The sequence below is a fragment of the Myotis lucifugus genome, unplaced genomic scaffold (genome assembly GCF_000147115.1).
Source record: "Myotis lucifugus unplaced genomic scaffold, Myoluc2.0 scaffold_231, whole genome shotgun sequence".
Classification (NCBI taxonomy): Eukaryota; Metazoa; Chordata; class Mammalia; order Chiroptera; family Vespertilionidae; genus Myotis; species Myotis lucifugus.
Genome location: NW_005871279.1, coordinates 1,494,770 through 1,512,574, shown reverse-complemented (window position 1 = coordinate 1,512,574; position 17,805 = coordinate 1,494,770). Strand labels below are relative to the sequence as shown.

At 36.6% G+C, this 17,805-nt stretch overlaps 1 protein-coding gene across 1 annotated transcript in view; it reads right to left on the bottom strand.

Annotated features, from left to right (window-relative positions):
• The window catches only part of ABI3BP (ABI family member 3 binding protein), a gene marked incomplete at its 5' end in the record, with an annotated part of 255,936 nt that overhangs the window by 99,237 nt on the left and 138,894 nt on the right, over positions 1 to 17,805 (bottom strand). Inside the window, 16 exons of the mRNA XM_023762091.1 lie at positions 721 to 807; positions 1,599 to 1,631; positions 1,791 to 1,874; positions 2,130 to 2,189; positions 3,506 to 3,592; positions 4,699 to 4,833; positions 5,647 to 5,706; positions 7,172 to 7,219; positions 7,927 to 8,001; positions 9,234 to 9,281; positions 9,728 to 9,808; positions 10,457 to 10,504; positions 11,626 to 11,667; positions 15,114 to 15,188; positions 15,995 to 16,066; positions 16,991 to 17,050. Of these exons, the coding sequence (XP_023617859.1) occupies positions 721 to 807; positions 1,599 to 1,631; positions 1,791 to 1,874; positions 2,130 to 2,189; positions 3,506 to 3,592; positions 4,699 to 4,833; positions 5,647 to 5,706; positions 7,172 to 7,219; positions 7,927 to 8,001; positions 9,234 to 9,281; positions 9,728 to 9,808; positions 10,457 to 10,504; positions 11,626 to 11,667; positions 15,114 to 15,188; positions 15,995 to 16,066; positions 16,991 to 17,050 (1,095 nt within the window). The remainder of the gene's footprint in view (positions 1 to 720; positions 808 to 1,598; positions 1,632 to 1,790; positions 1,875 to 2,129; positions 2,190 to 3,505; positions 3,593 to 4,698; positions 4,834 to 5,646; positions 5,707 to 7,171; positions 7,220 to 7,926; positions 8,002 to 9,233; positions 9,282 to 9,727; positions 9,809 to 10,456; positions 10,505 to 11,625; positions 11,668 to 15,113; positions 15,189 to 15,994; positions 16,067 to 16,990; positions 17,051 to 17,805) is intronic.

Below are 17,805 nucleotides of genomic sequence, written 5' to 3'. Positions count from 1 at the left end.
GCATGTGCCCTTGACTGGAATCAAACCCGGGACCCTTCAGTCCAAAGGCTGAAGCTCTATCCACTGAGTCCAACTGGCTAGGGCCTAGACTCTTCCTTAATCCATCCCATGAGCCCATTTAACAGGATGGCACCAACAAGTCATCCTCTGTTTGGTATGCCAGCTTCAACACATTCCCTGCTTATCTGCCAATAGTCCAAATTCTGTACTGATTTCTTTCTAATTATCCTGGATTTTTTTTCCTGTTCCAAATACTTCTCACACTCCTAGCATATAGTAATTGCACCATTTGAGAAGTTATTTTATATTCATATAAACATGCCGCCTTATGTTATTTTCTACTGGTTTATGCAGGGACAGCTTTTGTTTACAACTATAGTATGAACTGGGGAAATAAAACATATTCCCTACTTCTGAAGTATCTCACAGCTGCTAATATGGTTATGGGGTTTAAACAGGATTAATGAAAGTAGTTGAATTGATTGTATAGGCTCATACTTTACTGAGCAAGCTTTAACATGAATGGACTCAAATAGCAAAAGGTACATTGATGGAGAAGATTCCCACGCAGGAGGCATGGGGTGCTCAGGTCATGTTCTCCTAACCAGTAGCTTTTACTCTTAATAGATACATAGGACATGTATCAATTATGTGCATAGAATTTAGGATCCCAACTTGGGTGACTGTTTGGATTCCTTAAATGAGAAACCACATATTTACCCAGTGGAATCTGAGGTACTTCTGGCTGGGGTGTGGTTTTTTTAAGTTTGGGACGTGGACGACGGGGTCTCTTTGTTGTTGTTGGAGCTGAAGGAAGAAAAATTAGTATTAATATAGTGCTGATGGCTCCAGAAACTCTGAATAGGATGATAAAGCGTAACTCTAAGCTTTCTAAAACTTGTCAGAATTTCTTTAAGTGGAGAAAACTGTTACTTTGGTTTGAAATTTTCTCCTTTAGTATATTAATAGGTTTTCATTTATAATTAAGGGTTCTCCAGAGATTAAAAATTACATTACAATTATGTTTAAGAAATAAATATGGCAAACTCTCATTTTCTTGAAATGCCCTTAATCCAAAACTGATTACAAATCGCTGCTAAACTATGATGGTGTGAGAGGAGTTCAAACCACCCTATATTCACTTATAACAATTTAAAATGATTAGACTTGGATAAATTTTCCACTTTGTAATTTACTAGAATATAGTACACAAAATTCACTGAAACATCAACAAAGTAAAAAAAAAGTTATGTAGAACTTGAATGTAGAAAGTGAGATACTTATAGAAACTTCATGATTTTACAATTGATACTGTACTGGTGGTCTCAATAAGGGTCATATAGATAATCACATTTGGACCTCAGCTCTCACAAACAGTACTATTTAAACAGAGATGCAATTTCAAGCTGGGATGTGGAGAAGACAGCTGTTCTGAATTAAGTCCATGCCCATTTCTGTTAGAAAGAAAGCTGTGTAGATTTTAAGATGAATACTGTAGTAGGATGACACAGTTTGACGTCATCATCTGTATAGCACCATAGATACGTTTGACAATGAATGTGTAAAAGCTCTTGCTGAAGGACATAAAGAATCGATACCTAAAGATGTCCCAGGAGTGACAGGTTCAATGTCTGTAGCAAGAAATGATCAAAAGTACTTTTAAAAAGAAACGTGTCCTCAAGCCTACTGTGGAGTGGAAGCAGCTCCTGACCCTGCCTTGTCCCTTCCCTTTCTCTGGACCCCACGGGGATGGGTTGCCAGGACTCCTTATCCAGGATCTATGCATTTACCTAGTTCGGTCTGAGGAGCTTCAGGACTCGGTGTGGTTTTAGGTTTGGGACGTGGATGCTGAGTTTGTTCAGGCACTTTGGGCGCTAAAGGAAGAAAATCTCTGGTTAATAGAGTGTTTTCGTTCCAGAAGCTGAGAATAGGATTGTGCTTGTTATACTTGGCCTTCTTAAAACAAATGAGTTGTTTTAATACTCTTCAGTGTATTAAGAAGTAATTGAATGACAATGGAGGATGACACAGAAGTCCTGTGAAGTCGGAAGATCCATGGTTGTGAGGGTGATGAAATGGGTTGAAATGAGCAGGAAAAGCAGATGCTGGTGAACATGATGTGTCATTACCTAGTGTTGTTCCAGGAGCTTCGGTTCTAGGAATAACTGGTTCAAAGATTGTGGCAGGAACTGATCAAAAACAATAAAAGGAACCAAAAAGATTTTTTTGTGAATTCATGAGATGTCAGAAAATTCATCTTGCCAGTAAAAATAATGCTTCTAAAGGAGAGGGGAAGGGGGAGGGAAAAGATGGATTATACAAAGCTTTAACACCAAGAGGTAGGAACTATGGGGGTGGGAGATGGAGTGGGGTGGGGAGCAGGGGGTCACCCTAGTCTGTCTACCACACATACAACAGAGAGCCTAAAGGAAGCTGAGACTATACTTACTAAGAGACTAATCCTTAGTGGAAACTGGCATTTAACATCATTAAGATGAGGAACAACCTCTCAGTTTGTTGTATCATATTAAGCTAGGCATCTTCAGTTCTAAAAAAGCCCACTGGATCAAATGTAAGCTCTTGAGTAGACATCCCAGACTCCCCTTTATTTATAATTTATATATATATATATATAATTGATTTGATTTCAAAGAGGAGGGATATAAAATTGATTTCAGAGAGGAAGGGAGAGGAAGAGGGAGATAGAAACACCAATGATGAGAGAGAATCATTGATTGGCTGCCTCCTGCATGCCCCCTACTGGGGATAGAGCCCACAACCTGGTCATGTGCCCCTGACTGGAATCAAACCCAAGACCCTTCAGTCTACAGGCCGTAGCTTTATCCACTGAGTCCAACTGGCTAGGGCCCAGACTCCCCCTTAATCCATCCCATGAGCCCATTTAACAGGATGGCACCAACAAGTCATCCTCTGTTTGGTATGCCAGCTTCAACACATTCCTTGCTTGTCTGCCACTAGTCTAAATTCTGTACTGATTTCTTTCTAATTATCCTAGATTTTTTCCTGTTCCAAATACTCGCCACACTCCTAGCATATAGTAATTGCACCATTTGAGAAGTTATTTTACATCATATAAACATGCCACCTTATGTCATTTTCTACTGGTTTATGCAGGAACAGCTTTTGTTTACAGCTATAGTACAAACTGATTGGGGAAATAAAACTTACTTCGTACTTCTGATGTATCTCACAGCTGCTAATATGGTTATGGGGTTTAAACAGGATTAATGAAAGTAGTTGAATTGATTATATAGGCTCATACTTTACTGAGCAAGCTTTAACATGAGTGGACTCAAATAGCAAAAGGTACATTGAAGGAGAAGATTCCCAAGCAGGAGGCATGGGGTACTCAGGTCATGTTCTCCTAACCAGTAGCTTTTACTCTTAATAGATACATAGGACCTATATCAATTATGTGCATAGAATTTAGGACCCCAACTTGGGTGACTGTTTGGATTCCTTAAATGAGAAACCACATATTTACCCAGTGGAATCTGAGGTACTTCTGGCTGGGGTGTGGGTTTTTTAGGTTTGGGACGTGGACGACGGGGTCTCTTTGTTGTTGTTGGAGCTGAAGGAAGAAAAATTAGTATTAATATAGTGCTGATGGCTCCAGAAACTCTGAATAGGATGATAAAGCGTAACTCTAAGCTTTCTAAAGCTTGTCAGAATTTCTTTAAGTGGAGAAAACTGTTACTTTGGTTTGAAATTTTCTCCTTTAGTATATTAATAGGTTTTCATTTATAATTAAGGGTTCTTCAGAGATTAAAAATTACATTATAATTATGTTTAAGAAATAAATATGACAAACTCTCATATTCTTGAAATGCCCTTAATCCAAAACTGATTACAAATCACTGCTAAACTATGATGGTGTGAAAGGAGTTCAAACCACCCTATATTCACTTATAACAATTTAAAATGATTAGGCTTGGACAATTTTTACACTTTGTAATTTACTAGAATATAGTACACAAAATTCACTGAAACATCAACAAAGTAAAAAAAAAGTTACGTAGAACTTGAATGTAGAAAGTGAGATACTTAGAGAAACTTCATGGTATTACAATTGATACTGTACTGGTGGTCTCAATAAGGGTCATATAGATAATCACATTTGGACCTCAGCTCTCACAAACAGTACTATTTAAACAGAGATGCAATTTCAAGCTGGGATGTGGAGAAGACAGCTGTTCTGAATTAAGTCCATGCCCATTTCTGTTAGAAAGAAAGCTGTTTAGATTTTAAGATGAATACTGTAGTAGGATGACACAGTTTGACGTCATCATCTGTATAGCACCATAGATACGTTTGACAATGAATGTGAAAAAGCTCTTGCTGAAGGACATAAAGAATCGATACCTAAAGATGTCCCAGCAGTGACAGGTTCAATGTCAGTAGCAAGAAATGATCAAAGGTACTTTTAAAAAAGAAACGTTAAACACAGGAGAAAAGTTATCAAATTCTCTTGAAAATGAACTTTGTCAGAATCACAGAGAAAAATGTAATTCAGTGGTCAGAGAAGTAAATAAATACACAGGTACCAAGAAGAAGTCACAGGTGTCTGCTAGGGCCTTCACCCTGAAGGGTCACAGAGGTAATTAGGAGGCAATTTAAACTGTCATCCCAGTATCACATCCTAGGAGGTTCCACAGGCACCAGGAGCCATATATTTACCTAGTGCGGTCGCAGGTGCCTCTGGGCTCGGCGTGGTTTCATGTTTGGCATGTTTGGGAGGTTTTGAAGGTTTGGGACGTTTTGAAGGTTTGGGACGTGGAGGACGTGTTCTTGGTCGTTTGGATGTTTTTGGAGCTGAAGAAAGGAAACTGGTTAATATCAAATAACTCCAGAAACTAAAAAAGGATTTATACATGGCTCTAGGTTTTCTAAAATTTTGCTAGATTTCTTTGAGTCTTAAGAAATTTTCCTCTTTATTTCAAAAAATTTCTTTGTCATCCATATGCAAAAAAATACTTTTAGGGGGGCCTCCTAACATTTATTTTGAAAAAGTCTGTATAACATTATTTGAATAACCTGAAACCATTATTGTTATTGTTGGTGTCAGATTTTCAATGATGACCCTGACCAAAAAAAATCAGAGCGCAGCATGTACTTGTCAGGTTAGAGAGGGACCCCAGCTCACCAGCTTCTGGAGGACTTTACTTAGATAATACTTCAGTTAGGCATATATCCCATGAAACATGATTGGGAAAAGCACATTTCATTACTTAACATCCTTGGTAGACAACAAAGGTGCCCTGCATATTTTATAACAACTTTCTGTTGATGTACACAGAGTTATAAATGATGTGTATGGGGCAGAATTGTATTTGAAATTCAGCTTTATCACCGAGCACTGGGCAGAATCACAGGCCCTGTAAAGTATTAATAAAGCTGGATAGAACGGGAGATAGATGCTTTGCATTAGCTGCAAACAGGCTTAAATTCTAACCAAGTGACTTGTTTTAGACATCTTCAGTACAAAGCGAGGGATCTAGTGGAATGACAAGAGAGGATGATGAGAAAAATCCTAGGAAAGAGAAAGGCCCCTGACCAAGATAGTAATGGAATAGGCTAAACAATGAGCAGAAAATGCACTTGCTTCAAGATGTAGAAGGTTATTACCTAATGTTGTCCAGGGAGCCGCAGTTCTCAGACTTTCAGGTTCAATGTCTGTGGCAGGAACTGACCAAAAGCAATACAATGAGCAATGGAGATTAAGAAACACAGGGAAAAAATTACCTTGAAAATAAGTCTTCTTAGCTCTGTAATGTTTAAAAAGCAGTTCTGAACTCTGGAAAAATAGTATTTGTTCTCCAATAACTGGCTGTACACTGGTATCCATTAATCTCACAAGATAGTCATACTCTTTGCACTTTGCATCCTTATGAGGCCAATGAAAAGTATTTTTTTCTGTGTTTAATTATCTGATTCCAACTATACTGGAAACTTGCTTTCCCGTTTGTATCTGAAACCCTTTACCATCATTCTTGATATATGTTTTGAGGAATATTGGTAGTGAGGAGAATTTTTAAAAATCTTAGTCTGTTTATCAGAGATCTGAGGCAGTTATACAAAAGATAAACTTTTGACTTTCTCCAGAATAAATGTGATACATTTTCTTACCGTTTCTTATTTATTCATTTATTTCAAATGGATAATTAGGAGATAATTATTCAAGTGAGAAGAAGAGATGATTAAGAAAAAATTCTGAAAAGCAATAATTCAATTTTTTGTCTGGATAAATAGGATGCCTAGAATTCTGTAATGATTAAATTATGCATAGAGATGAAGTTAAGATTTAGTACCTCTCTAGTTTTAAATTCTGTAATGATTAAATTATGCATAGGTATGAAATTAAGATTTATTGACTCCCTACTTTTAAATTAGTTTCTATTTTTCATTAAATTCAAAAGATTAAACGTAACATTAAAACATTTTTATCACTAAAAACCCTGTAAGCAATTATATGAAGATTGCTTTTTATTGACTGTCCAAGATGTATAGCACTGAGTTAGGTTAAGCCACATCTGAGAACATTTTCTGAACTAATGGAAAACATGGCAGACAGAAGAGAGGGAGGAAGCGAGAACAACAGGATGAAAACCATATTCAAAACTGACTGCCTTCAAACAAAAAAGGGGAATCCTTATTTTGTTTGGAATTCAGCACCATAAGCTTAATTTTTCAACAGAAAATTGCATTCATTCAAGTTGTGTTTGAATAGTATGGAATCAAGGAAGCAAGAGATTTTTCGAGAAAGAAATAATTATGTATTGTGTCAAGCCCCAACCAGCTTTTTCATTGATCCCCTCCCACATTTATAAATTATACACATAAAAACAGAAATCTCAAACATGTCCTGGTTTAAAGGATGGATGGAGAGAGCCCCTGTGACTCCTGACAGCGTCAAGGGCCGGAAGCAATCTGAGAGCCTCTGAAGGTGACCCAGGGAAGAGTAACATCAGGGATTGTCAGCTGAGCAGCAGATGCCAGATGGCCTCCCAATGTAAAAAAGGTCCCTAACAACGTTGGAAATGAATGAAAAAGATGGTGAATAACCGTTTACACAAGAGAACACAGATAACGACAGAGATGAGAGGAGCAAGCTCAGAGAAACACTGACAAGAAGGAAGACAGCCATCATTACCTATGGTTATGGAAGGAGCTCCAGCCTCCAATGTAACAGGCTCAAAGCCTGCAGCACAGAAAACAAACAGATAAAAACGATAAAAGCAGTAAGTCTAAACTTTTAAGTGATCACTGATGCTTAATTCAGAGGCTAGAGAACCTGATATAAATTCAAAAGTGATATAAATTGTCTTCTTGATAGGCTTAATGAGAGATGCTCTTAGTAAGTTAGAATTTTATACTCATGGGAATCTTAGGAGAAATTTTCAATTGCAAAACAGTTGAATTTCCAGAACTGTTATATAAACATCCCCTTATTTGGTAGGAAATCACTTAGTAAATAGTTGCTGTTTAAAATGTCAATAAGGTATTTGAGAGGAGGCCAAGCTCTGATTCTGTGCCCACGAAGGAAGAACGCAGTGCCAGCCTCCCAAGTGCTGCCTGGCGGTGGCTGCTCACTGCACTTTCAGAAATGGTCCAGATACAGAAAACCAGGCTCCCATTCATTACACACCCAGACTCAGAAAACAACGCCTACAAACTCCTTAAGAAAACAGCAGCTGTCAGTATCAGTTGTAAAATGTACTAATTTCCCACGCATTGATTTGTTCATTTCACACTTACAACATTAGTGTGACTACTCTGAGACAATAATGAACAAAGTCATGGTGCTTGGGTTTCTATGTTTTATGTGATATAACAAACTGTAAGTATTTTCAGCAACATTCCCAAAGAAAGAGCTTCTTAAACCAAAGCATTGGAACTTATGTTTACCGGATTTAGTTGATGGCATATCTGGTTTTGCTGTGGTTTGGGGTTTAGGAAGTAATTGCTTTGGTGGTTTTGAATCTGAAGGAAAAAAGGTGTTATAATTAGTGTCATAGCAGAGCTGTGAATGTCAAGATTAATGTTACTGACACAAAGTTTTCCTAGTTATAAATCAAGGCACTGAAAGTAGTGGCTAGCAGGCTGGATTTGAGGTATGTCTGGTCTATGTGTGGTTTAGGGTCTTTTGGATGGTTCTGATGCTAAAGAAAAAGTATTAAAATTAGCATAATGGTCATGGCTGTAACTATCAGAATTAAGGACATATAGGCTCGAGCAAATATACTAAATAATTTCAGTGATATACAGCAAAATTAACTCCTAGGTTGTGGGAAGAATGGGAAATATGTCCAAAAGAAAAAACTCCAGGAAATGCTCAACATGTGTCTTTGAGCAAAAATAATGAGAATTGTAATAAGACTTCTTTTCTACATAAGTAATTTCAAATGTGATAAGTATAATAGTTCTATTTCTTAATTGATTTTTTTTCAGTATAAAAATAATATGGTAGAAATTTGAAACTTGCTTAGTAGGGGACCTGGGAAATAATCTTTAACACTTGAAATTCTATACAATGTTACATGGCTACTGATTTCTGGAATTTTCTAAAGTAAAGTAGTGACAGATTTATTGTGAATGATGAGAACTTACAATGAAATAATTATCATCAACAGCATGAGTACTAAAAACAATAAAACCAGCTGGGACATCTAATGTTCTCAAGTTACAGACCATCCTATTTTTACATTGGATCGTAGACCAAGGATAGTATTTGTCCTTCTAATTATCAAAACATACTCAAAATTTTTTTTCAAAGAAACAAAAAAGCTAAAGAAGCCATTATTTCATGCAGCTTTTAAAAAGAAAGAATGTCAAACAAGTTGAATGAGTAAATCAATGAAATGATAATGAGGGCACTGAAATGAAATTTTGCCATTTGTCAAGTTCAGGATGCGCACAGAAGCCTCTGTCTGGGAGAATAGATGGTCTTTTCACCACAAGGACACATGGGATGGAAAGGCAGAGGGTTAGTGAAAAACCAGGAAGTTGTGTCCAAGGCCACAGAGCTTCCTTAAACAAGCACACAGGATTCTTCTGGAAGTCTCCTATCATCGGGTTCTTCAGACCCAGATAGGAAACTGAGGGGACGCATGGAATGAAATTGTGGTGATCTGGCAGAAGTGCAGTCATGCCTGGTGGAGAGTAGGAAAAGCAAAAGTGACAACATGAGAGCAGGTGGAGGAGAGCAGAATTACCGACTGTGGGCACCCAGAGCTCCGGTTGTACCGTAGCAGGTTGCAGAGCTACAGAAGTGAAAAATCAAAAAGAATAATTACATCAAGAAGCAGCATCTTGAGGAAGTAAACATTACTCCTCAATCTTTACTTAACCTGTGTGCTCTTTTTGGGTGTGATTCTCCCTTTTATTTTCCCCTTTCCCTCCTCTTCTCCCACAGCTCATCTGCCATGAATATGCATCCTCCGTAAGATGTTAGGGTGCCCTACTTTAATAATACACTTAGTGAGTCAGCTTACTATTGTGTGTACCTGTAAATATAAATGTGTATATTCATGTAACATGAATATGGACGGTTAGTACAGATAAACATCAACTACGGTGGTTCCTTAAATATAAACATCAACTACGGTGGTTCCTAAAGTCCAGCAACGTAGGTAGTAGATAGCTACTATATCAGAAGCTATCATATTCCACTTTCTGTGTTAATTGAAACCCTCAACATCACATTTACCAGGTTTGGACTTGGGCACATCTGGGCTACGTGTGGTTTTGGGGCGGGGGCGACGACCTGGTCTTTTGGTCTTTGGTGGAGCTGGAGAAAGACAATTAGCGAGTTAACACAGGACAAACAATTTTACATATACCTCAGAAGCACATTTAAACTCTTTGATTTACTGTGGATATGTACCCTTCTGTTTTGCACCTTTCTATCATTAAATAATAAGTGAATCTTTAATTATATTGTTTTGGCCAGTTAAGTGAATCTTCAATTATATTTTTTTGGACCAAGATTTGTAAACAATCCTTGTTCAAGAGATCCCTTGTTCATCCATTTTGAGACGGGAAAACCTAGAACTCTGTATAACTTAGAGAAAACAGTCTCATAAAAATTTTGAAAGTGCTTGTTCAATAGGAACATGAGAAAAGTTATGCTTAAAAAGCCACTAGGGATAACAATTAAAATTTCTTTGGCCTAAGATTCAAAAGAAAAAGTTTTGCACTCAGCATTAAAAAAATCTGCAAATCAGCAAGATGTATTTTGAATTCAGAAATTATTTCAGGGAAGGTATATTTTAAAATTGAGATACAGTTTATAAAATTATAGATTAAAAATGTTTCTCTGGGAGTAAGAATAAAAAACACACACAAAAATGAATATTAATGGATTAATCCATTAATATGAGCCTATTAATAAAGCCACCAGCAGTCCGGAAAAGAGGTCACTCAATAACTGCATTACCTAATGTTGTTGTTGAAGGTTTGGTTTCCAGTGTTCCAGGTTCTAAGGCTGCATGAAACATCATCAAAAAAGAATCAAGATCAAAGGAAAAATGATTAATATGAAATATTAATATGAAATAAATATGAAAAATGTTTAATTTTTAATTACTAAGTTGAACAAATATAAATAATGAAAAATTTAGCCACATAAAAATTCCCTTTTTTATTTAAATTGATCCCTGTGCTTTTAGACAAAATGAACAAAAATATAGCCATTGAGTTAAGTTTGGAAAGAGAACTGGAAAGAAAAAGGTACGATTCTTATTTGGAATATGTGAATGCAATAAAGTAACCAACAGTTCGTGTTATGAAGGAAAATATGGGTAATTGGCTAAGATGGCACCAGCAGAACACAGTATTTTGCTCTCCTGAAGAAAAAGAAGCTATAACATTAGGGTTAGTGTTTCTATTTCTCTCTTTTAATGAATTTCCTAGTGACATATCAGGATATTTAGATCTGGAAAGACCATAATGTCTTTCAAGAAAATCTGCAAATGTTGGAGTTTCGAAAAGGAAGAAAAACACCTCCAAATGTGAAAGCAAAACATGTCCTAGGAAAGCCATGGTCCTCACCAGGTTAAAAGCAGCTCCGGGCACATTCCTCAAATATAAGGAAGGACAATAAAGCATGTCAAATGAAAATGAAAAGAATGTGTCAAATCAAAGTCAGTGTGGCTTTCATGCTGCCTCAGAACCTCCACTTTGAGCACAGGCAGAGAGTTATCTTCTGACAAAAACGGCTGAAAGAAAGAGCTAAAGGATGATGAAGAAATAATTTCTTTATTTTTTAAATCTCTTTTTTAAAGATATTTTTATTCATTTTTAGAGAGAAGGAAGGGAGAGGGAGAGGGAGAGGGAAAGAGAGAGAGAGAGAGAGAGAGAGAGAGAGAGAGACATTGATGTGAGGCTGCCTGTCCCCTTAGCAAGGATCAAGCCTACAATTCGGGCCGGTAATTGAACCAGCGATCTCTTTACCTCTTGGTTCATGGGATGATGCCCAACCAACAGAGCCACACCAGCCATGGCAAAATAAATTTTTAAAAAGCCAGAATTAAGGACAAAGTTGAAGATAGAGGTTGTAAAAAAGAGAGATAATTCTTTTTCACCAACTAACGAAAACTTCATTACCTATTGTTGACTGTGATGGTGTTGGAGTCAGAGGTTCTGGGGCTGCAATAAAAGCAAGTATTATCAAAGGCAATGCTGAAGAGCACCATCTAAGACAGAAACTAAATGTCCTTTAGTAGAAAAAGTGTTCTCTCATCGATGAGCAATCAGGTTCTCCTGGCTTAACAACCGGAAAGCTCAACACCCACATCCTCTCCGCAAACCACAATAAAAGAATTGAGATTTCTATATTTTTTGGTAGATTTTTAGCTATTGTATTTACTACACAATATTCTGAAAACTGTTTCTAGTGCTTGAGGAGATACTCCACTAAAGGGAGGTCAGGCAGCTCTGAAAGGTGGCATGGAGCTGTTGTCCACCGGCCATGTTGCTCCCATGCAGGACAGTCAGGTTGGTCCAAGGAAGAAGGATCAGACTCATTAGACCTGTACCTGTGTCTGAATTCTGTTTCTTTTGGATGATTTTCAGCTTGGCTGGATCTGACATTATTTTATTAAAAAAAAATCAAACTTATGGTCTAAAAAGAAACCAAAATGCTCATATGATGTTCTCCATGTTTATTAGCATTATTGCTGGTGAAAAAATTGATTCACTTATAAAATTTAGTCCATTTTGGTTAGTAAATCAGTAGAAGTCAAAAGGCAGTCTCAGATTTCATTGAAATGCTGAAAAAATTGAATAACAGTATCATTTAAATATTCTATCAGATAACAAATCCTCAATGTCATTCAAATTGAGAGAGAGAGAGAGAGAGAGAGAGAGAGAGAGAGAGAGAGAGGAGCCTCAATGTTTCAGATTCTACAGGAGAAAAGGAAAAAAAACAGTAAGCACCAATACATTAAATATAATAAATATTTTTAAAGGATCCACATCTGAAAATAGCAAGCAACAAAAATTCTTCTGAAACTTCAAGGTTGTAATTCATGTTTTAATTTCTACACAGGTACCTTCTAAAAGAGTGAAAATGTAAGTAAAATTTGCTGCTCACAGCATTTTTAAGACTTTACAAAGATTAAAGAACACTGTCATTTAAATTTGTAAAGAAAAATCTGCATTTTTTTAACTCTTGACAGGCGCAGACCACATAGGTATGTATTCCTATCAATTAAACTTCCAATTCACCTCCATATTAAAAAAGTCAGTGTTTATTAAAAAACAAATACATGTTTTGATGAGTTCCTCTATTGACACTATTTAGGTGTTGTAGATAAAGATATAGAAATGTTCCATAAAAAAACTGAGTGGCATGCAAATAACTACACCACTCACATCAACACAACACAAAGAAACACACAACTTGCTCATGGATTTGTGGCTAGCAAAGAGAACAATGTACAATTCCATCCACCACACCTGTAATTAATTGGAGCACTCTCCCATTTTTTAGTGTTAAAAGTTGAAGAGTGGAATGTCAAAGATTAACTGTGAAAGAAACAATTCTTATTGGATGAGGTAGACAAGAAGAGACAGAGTAGATGGCTGGGATTTTCAAGAAAGCACTGGATTCTGCTTATGAAACAAGCCAAAACCAATGGTGGTTTTTACTTGTTAGTTTAACCACCAGGGAAAACCAAAGGAAAAGCAGCCTGCATGGAAAGTGAAATGGAAAAAAAGAGAGTGAGGTGAGGGCTGGGGAAGGCAATGAATCACTCAAATCAAACAGCTTTTGGTGGTTTATTTGCTCTCCTGAACCTTGGCTAGAAACAGAAATTTTCAGCAGAGCTATAACGGTGGCCTGCCCTAAAGTAAAAATAAATAAATTCTTTTAAAAAGCTAAAACACAAGCAACAGTTTTCAGACATTCAGTCATTACTCTGTGTTGTGTGTTGCCTCAATGTCAACTTGAGTTGGCATACATTTTGGTGCGGATTCTGAAGTGGCTATTCTTGCTGTTAGGGGGAAAATGTGGCTATTCTTAAGTGATTAGGAGGTAGAAATGAAAGGAACATAAACTCATTAAGCTTCCAAATAATTTTCTACACTTTAAAAGGAAATGTCAAATTAAGAAGTCTCTGCTCAAATACCTTAGAATAATAAGAACACACCCTCCAATTCTTATTTGTATTAATGTACTGCCTGTCAGAAAACTTTTTAGAAACCACTGAAGTTAATAATGTAAATTATCTTGTGTAAATTACAATTAACATTTGGAGGCATTTTTTATGTTTTCAAATTTTAATTTGTAATAACAGAAATAATTAGATTGGAGAAATATTCATTTAAATTTGGCGACCCAAACATACAGTAATGTTTCTCGTACAGTCTGCTTGGTAATAGTCTTCTATGCAAAGCTAACATAAATGTAATAGTTACTATTGTAATCTAAAGTCCTCCAAGCATATTTAAAAATAAATGTAGATGAAACCTTTCTCGCATATAGCTGTCTGTGTTTTTTTATTTTAAACTTGTAGAGCTCTTGAGTATCATGAGCTATGCCTCTTTCTGCAAATAGCCTCCCTGAGTAAGAATGCATCATTCCATGTCCTGACTTGGAGACCTCACCCATGGTTGTACTCCCTTAACCCCTAATTTTCTTCAGTCTGAGACCTACACTGCCTCTTTAAAGGGGATCATTAGAATTCTTTTTCTGAGCAGTTACTTTTTCTTCCTTATGCATTTCATTGCAAAAAATAAAGCTTGCTCACTAAAGCAGAAAATCACTTGCTTTAATAACTATGCTTTGTAAACGTAAATTAATGAAAAATCCATTGAACATCACAGTGAGAAATATATTCTTCCCAGAGCTAAGGATTTAAAATTTAGATGAAAATGATGAGTAGTGACAGAGATCCATACATATCAATCATGTAAGTCACCATGTAAACTATTGTATATATTCTGGATAGAAAGTGATGAAGATTTGGTCCTTTAATATGTCCCACAATCCTTATGCAGGGAATTATCTTTGTCTTAAATTTTACAGATAACCTCTCCCTGTAAAAGAGCAAAACATCCTTTTCTTCAGGAAAACACTCTTAATATCTCCTGAAAAGTAAACAGAAGTCAGTGTTCAGAAATCAGCCCAGGAGAGAAAGAAGTCATGGAGCATCAGGGAGACACACACTTTTTAGCCTGAAAACTAAGAAGCTTCAAACAAAGCAGAGTTCTTAGGGGATGAAAACACTCTTCCTTTCCAGCTGAAAGGCGATTGTTCAGTGTCATAAGAGTTCCAGTCAACGTTGGTACTGGAAACTATTTCATAGTCCTAGACAAGGGAGTCCTCAATCATGTACATCATTCTATGTCTGTGTTTTCTCTGTGAAGGTCATGAACATAATGCTCCTCCACATAGCTTAGAGCAGCGCTGTGATAACATCAGAGGGGCTGGTTATAATGAGAGCATGTCATTGCATTTTTTTGCATTTTTCATGGCAAAATGTGTCAAACACCAAAATACAAATCAGAAGTTCTTGCTCCAAAGAGTGGCATAAAACAACTTTTCAATCCTACTCTTGGAATATTAAAAAAAAAAAAATCAGGGTAATTACCAGGTTTGACGTGTGTCACTTCTGGGGTCAGAGGGATTTTAGGTTTCAAAGAAATAAATTGTGTTTTACTGGGAGCTGGAAAAATAAAGAAACAAAAAGAATCAACAAACAAATCCATTTTTAGACATTTTAGTGTCTAAAACTACAAAGGAAAACCTATACTTTAAGTGGAATGAGCCCATCATCTTGGAAGATTTTGGAAATAGTCCATTAAAAGAGTATTTCAAGAGCAGCATTTAATGGAAATACAGTGATAAGTTTTCATCTGGTTTGAAAAAACATTTATAGAGTATATTTGACCTAAAGAAATAGCGTTGCTACTAAGTAGTCATAATAACTACACAAAGACAGTGTGATTTTAATCCATGCTTTAAAAAAATCAGTGTAATCATTTTGTGCTCCTATTTCATATTCCTCAGTTACATCTAAGTCTTTAAGCACCAGAAAAAGATATATTTTAAAATTAATATTTACTGATAGATATGCTATGATCTGCAGCATAAAGAAATTCTACTAAGACCATAATAGTCATTTTTCTAAATGCAGTCTAAAGTTGACATTAAGGGCTTTATGAAAAAAACAACAACAACAACTGTGTGTAAGACCCAACTTCAGATACAATGATTGGATAGAAGATGAGAAAGAAGCAGTGGTTTTATAGCTTTCCAAGGCATAGGGTGATGTACAAGGTTGCATTCAGATCCACTTACTATAGGGCCAGCTATCCGAAACCATGAAAGCCATAGTCGATGTGCTACATGAGATACTCGGTACTGCTGCAACGAGCCCATTAGAATACTGACAGACATTACATGAAAGCTGGGGCCCTGGATTTCCCATGGTGACAAGAAGTAACACACCCACTAAGGACAGATCATTACCCAGTGTGGTCCATGTAGGTTCAGGGCTCATAGAAAGTTTAGAAGTAGTTGTTCCAGGACTTTTGGTTCTTTCTGGTGATGGAAAGGAAAGAGATATTATGATATCCTAGAGCCAATAAAAAGACGTCCTCCAAAGAGGAACTGAATGACGTGTTAAAATCCTGCCACAGCTAGTAGTCAGTGTTTATAAAGTATGCAGTGAGTAAACATTTTGGAAAAGAATTTTCAAACTCAATCAAAACGATATAGACTATAATAAACCACTGTACTTATAGGACAAAGGACTAAGCAAAACCCAGTTGTTGAGTATGATTCTGAGTGTGTTATCTGACAATGAGGAAAATCACCTCCGGGCCGATAAGCTGCCTCTACCACCCAAACGCTGTGCCTGAAGATAATGCTGTTCCCCACTGCTTTTTCCTTTGCCCAAATCCTACGCAGATTGTGAGGCTTGCATCCTCAACTCTTACTTTCTTTTTCTGACCTTCTACACGAGTATTAGTCTCACAAGTAGATTATATGATCTTATGTTGTTCTCTCATTGCTTATGACATATTATCTTCATAAGATCATAAGCCATTGGAAAACTGGGGTCATGTCCTTTCCATCCCAGCCATTGCCCTGGGGAAAAACTGAAAGCATAGTAGGCACCCAAAACCAAGAACTGTCACCTTATAAATACTTGAATAGGGATGGCATACCAAGAAAAAGAATTATACTATATATCTCACTCTACCATGTGATAGCAAGTCTTGTGTCTAGGTTTATACCAAAATTCACATGCAAGAACATCACTTACATAATTTTTAATAAAAGTTTATCAGAAATTATTGACTCTTGTTATTCATTATCATGAATTATTCATCTTCAGTTACCTTCAGATTTTGTAAAGAAACTTTAACCTGCAGAATCATGTCACTTATTTTTATGGCAAGGAGATGGATATTATCGTTTTGGAATTAAATATCCTGAAAGTTTAAAGAGACATTTGTTTACCAGGCTTGGTTCTTGGTGGTTTGGGCCTGAGGCGTCGTTTAGGTGTAGTTTGCAGGGGAGCTGAAAGAAGATTTAAAATAGCTTTCAGAAATGACTTTCCTCAGGGTGGATCAGGTTTAAGTGTAAACTTGTAAACTTCTTGAGCGCAAGGACTGCTTTATGTTTCTGTGTATCCCTAGAATGCCCAGCACTGTGCCTTATTCACAGCAGGTGCTCAATAAAAGTGCTGATTGGGCCAAAGGAATTCATTTTCTATGTGAGAACTCTTCAATTAAAGTACTACAAAGTGAGCACCTTTGAGGAATTTGAGAACAGATGGTGCAATTTAAGAACTCAAAAGATGATTTACCAAACAGCTGGGGAGAAACACAAATAAACTATTTGGGTTTTAGAGAATAGAAAGTCCAGGACTTCTTTAATTCTGTAGCATTTTACTAACCTCACCAGGAATTAATGAACTTCATTATTCCTATAATTTTATATTCTAAAATGAGGTTGTGTTACCTGTCTTTTGCCCATTTTTCTTCATCATGCTCAGGACTGCAGAGCTCTCTTGGGGCTCTTTATACTTGGACTACTTTGAGAAAAAGTCTCTGACCTCATGGTATCTGAGTGTGCTAATTAGGAGGGAATATATTTAAAATAATTATCACCTATAATCCTGCTGCTATTTTCTGGTTGGAGAATTTGAAAGTATAGCCCAAAAAATAATAATTCTTCACAATATCTACTAGTACACAATGTCATGGTAGGGAATGAAGAGAAGTGTTTACCACTGAAAATATTCTGAAAGGAGCAACATGACTGATTTTTTG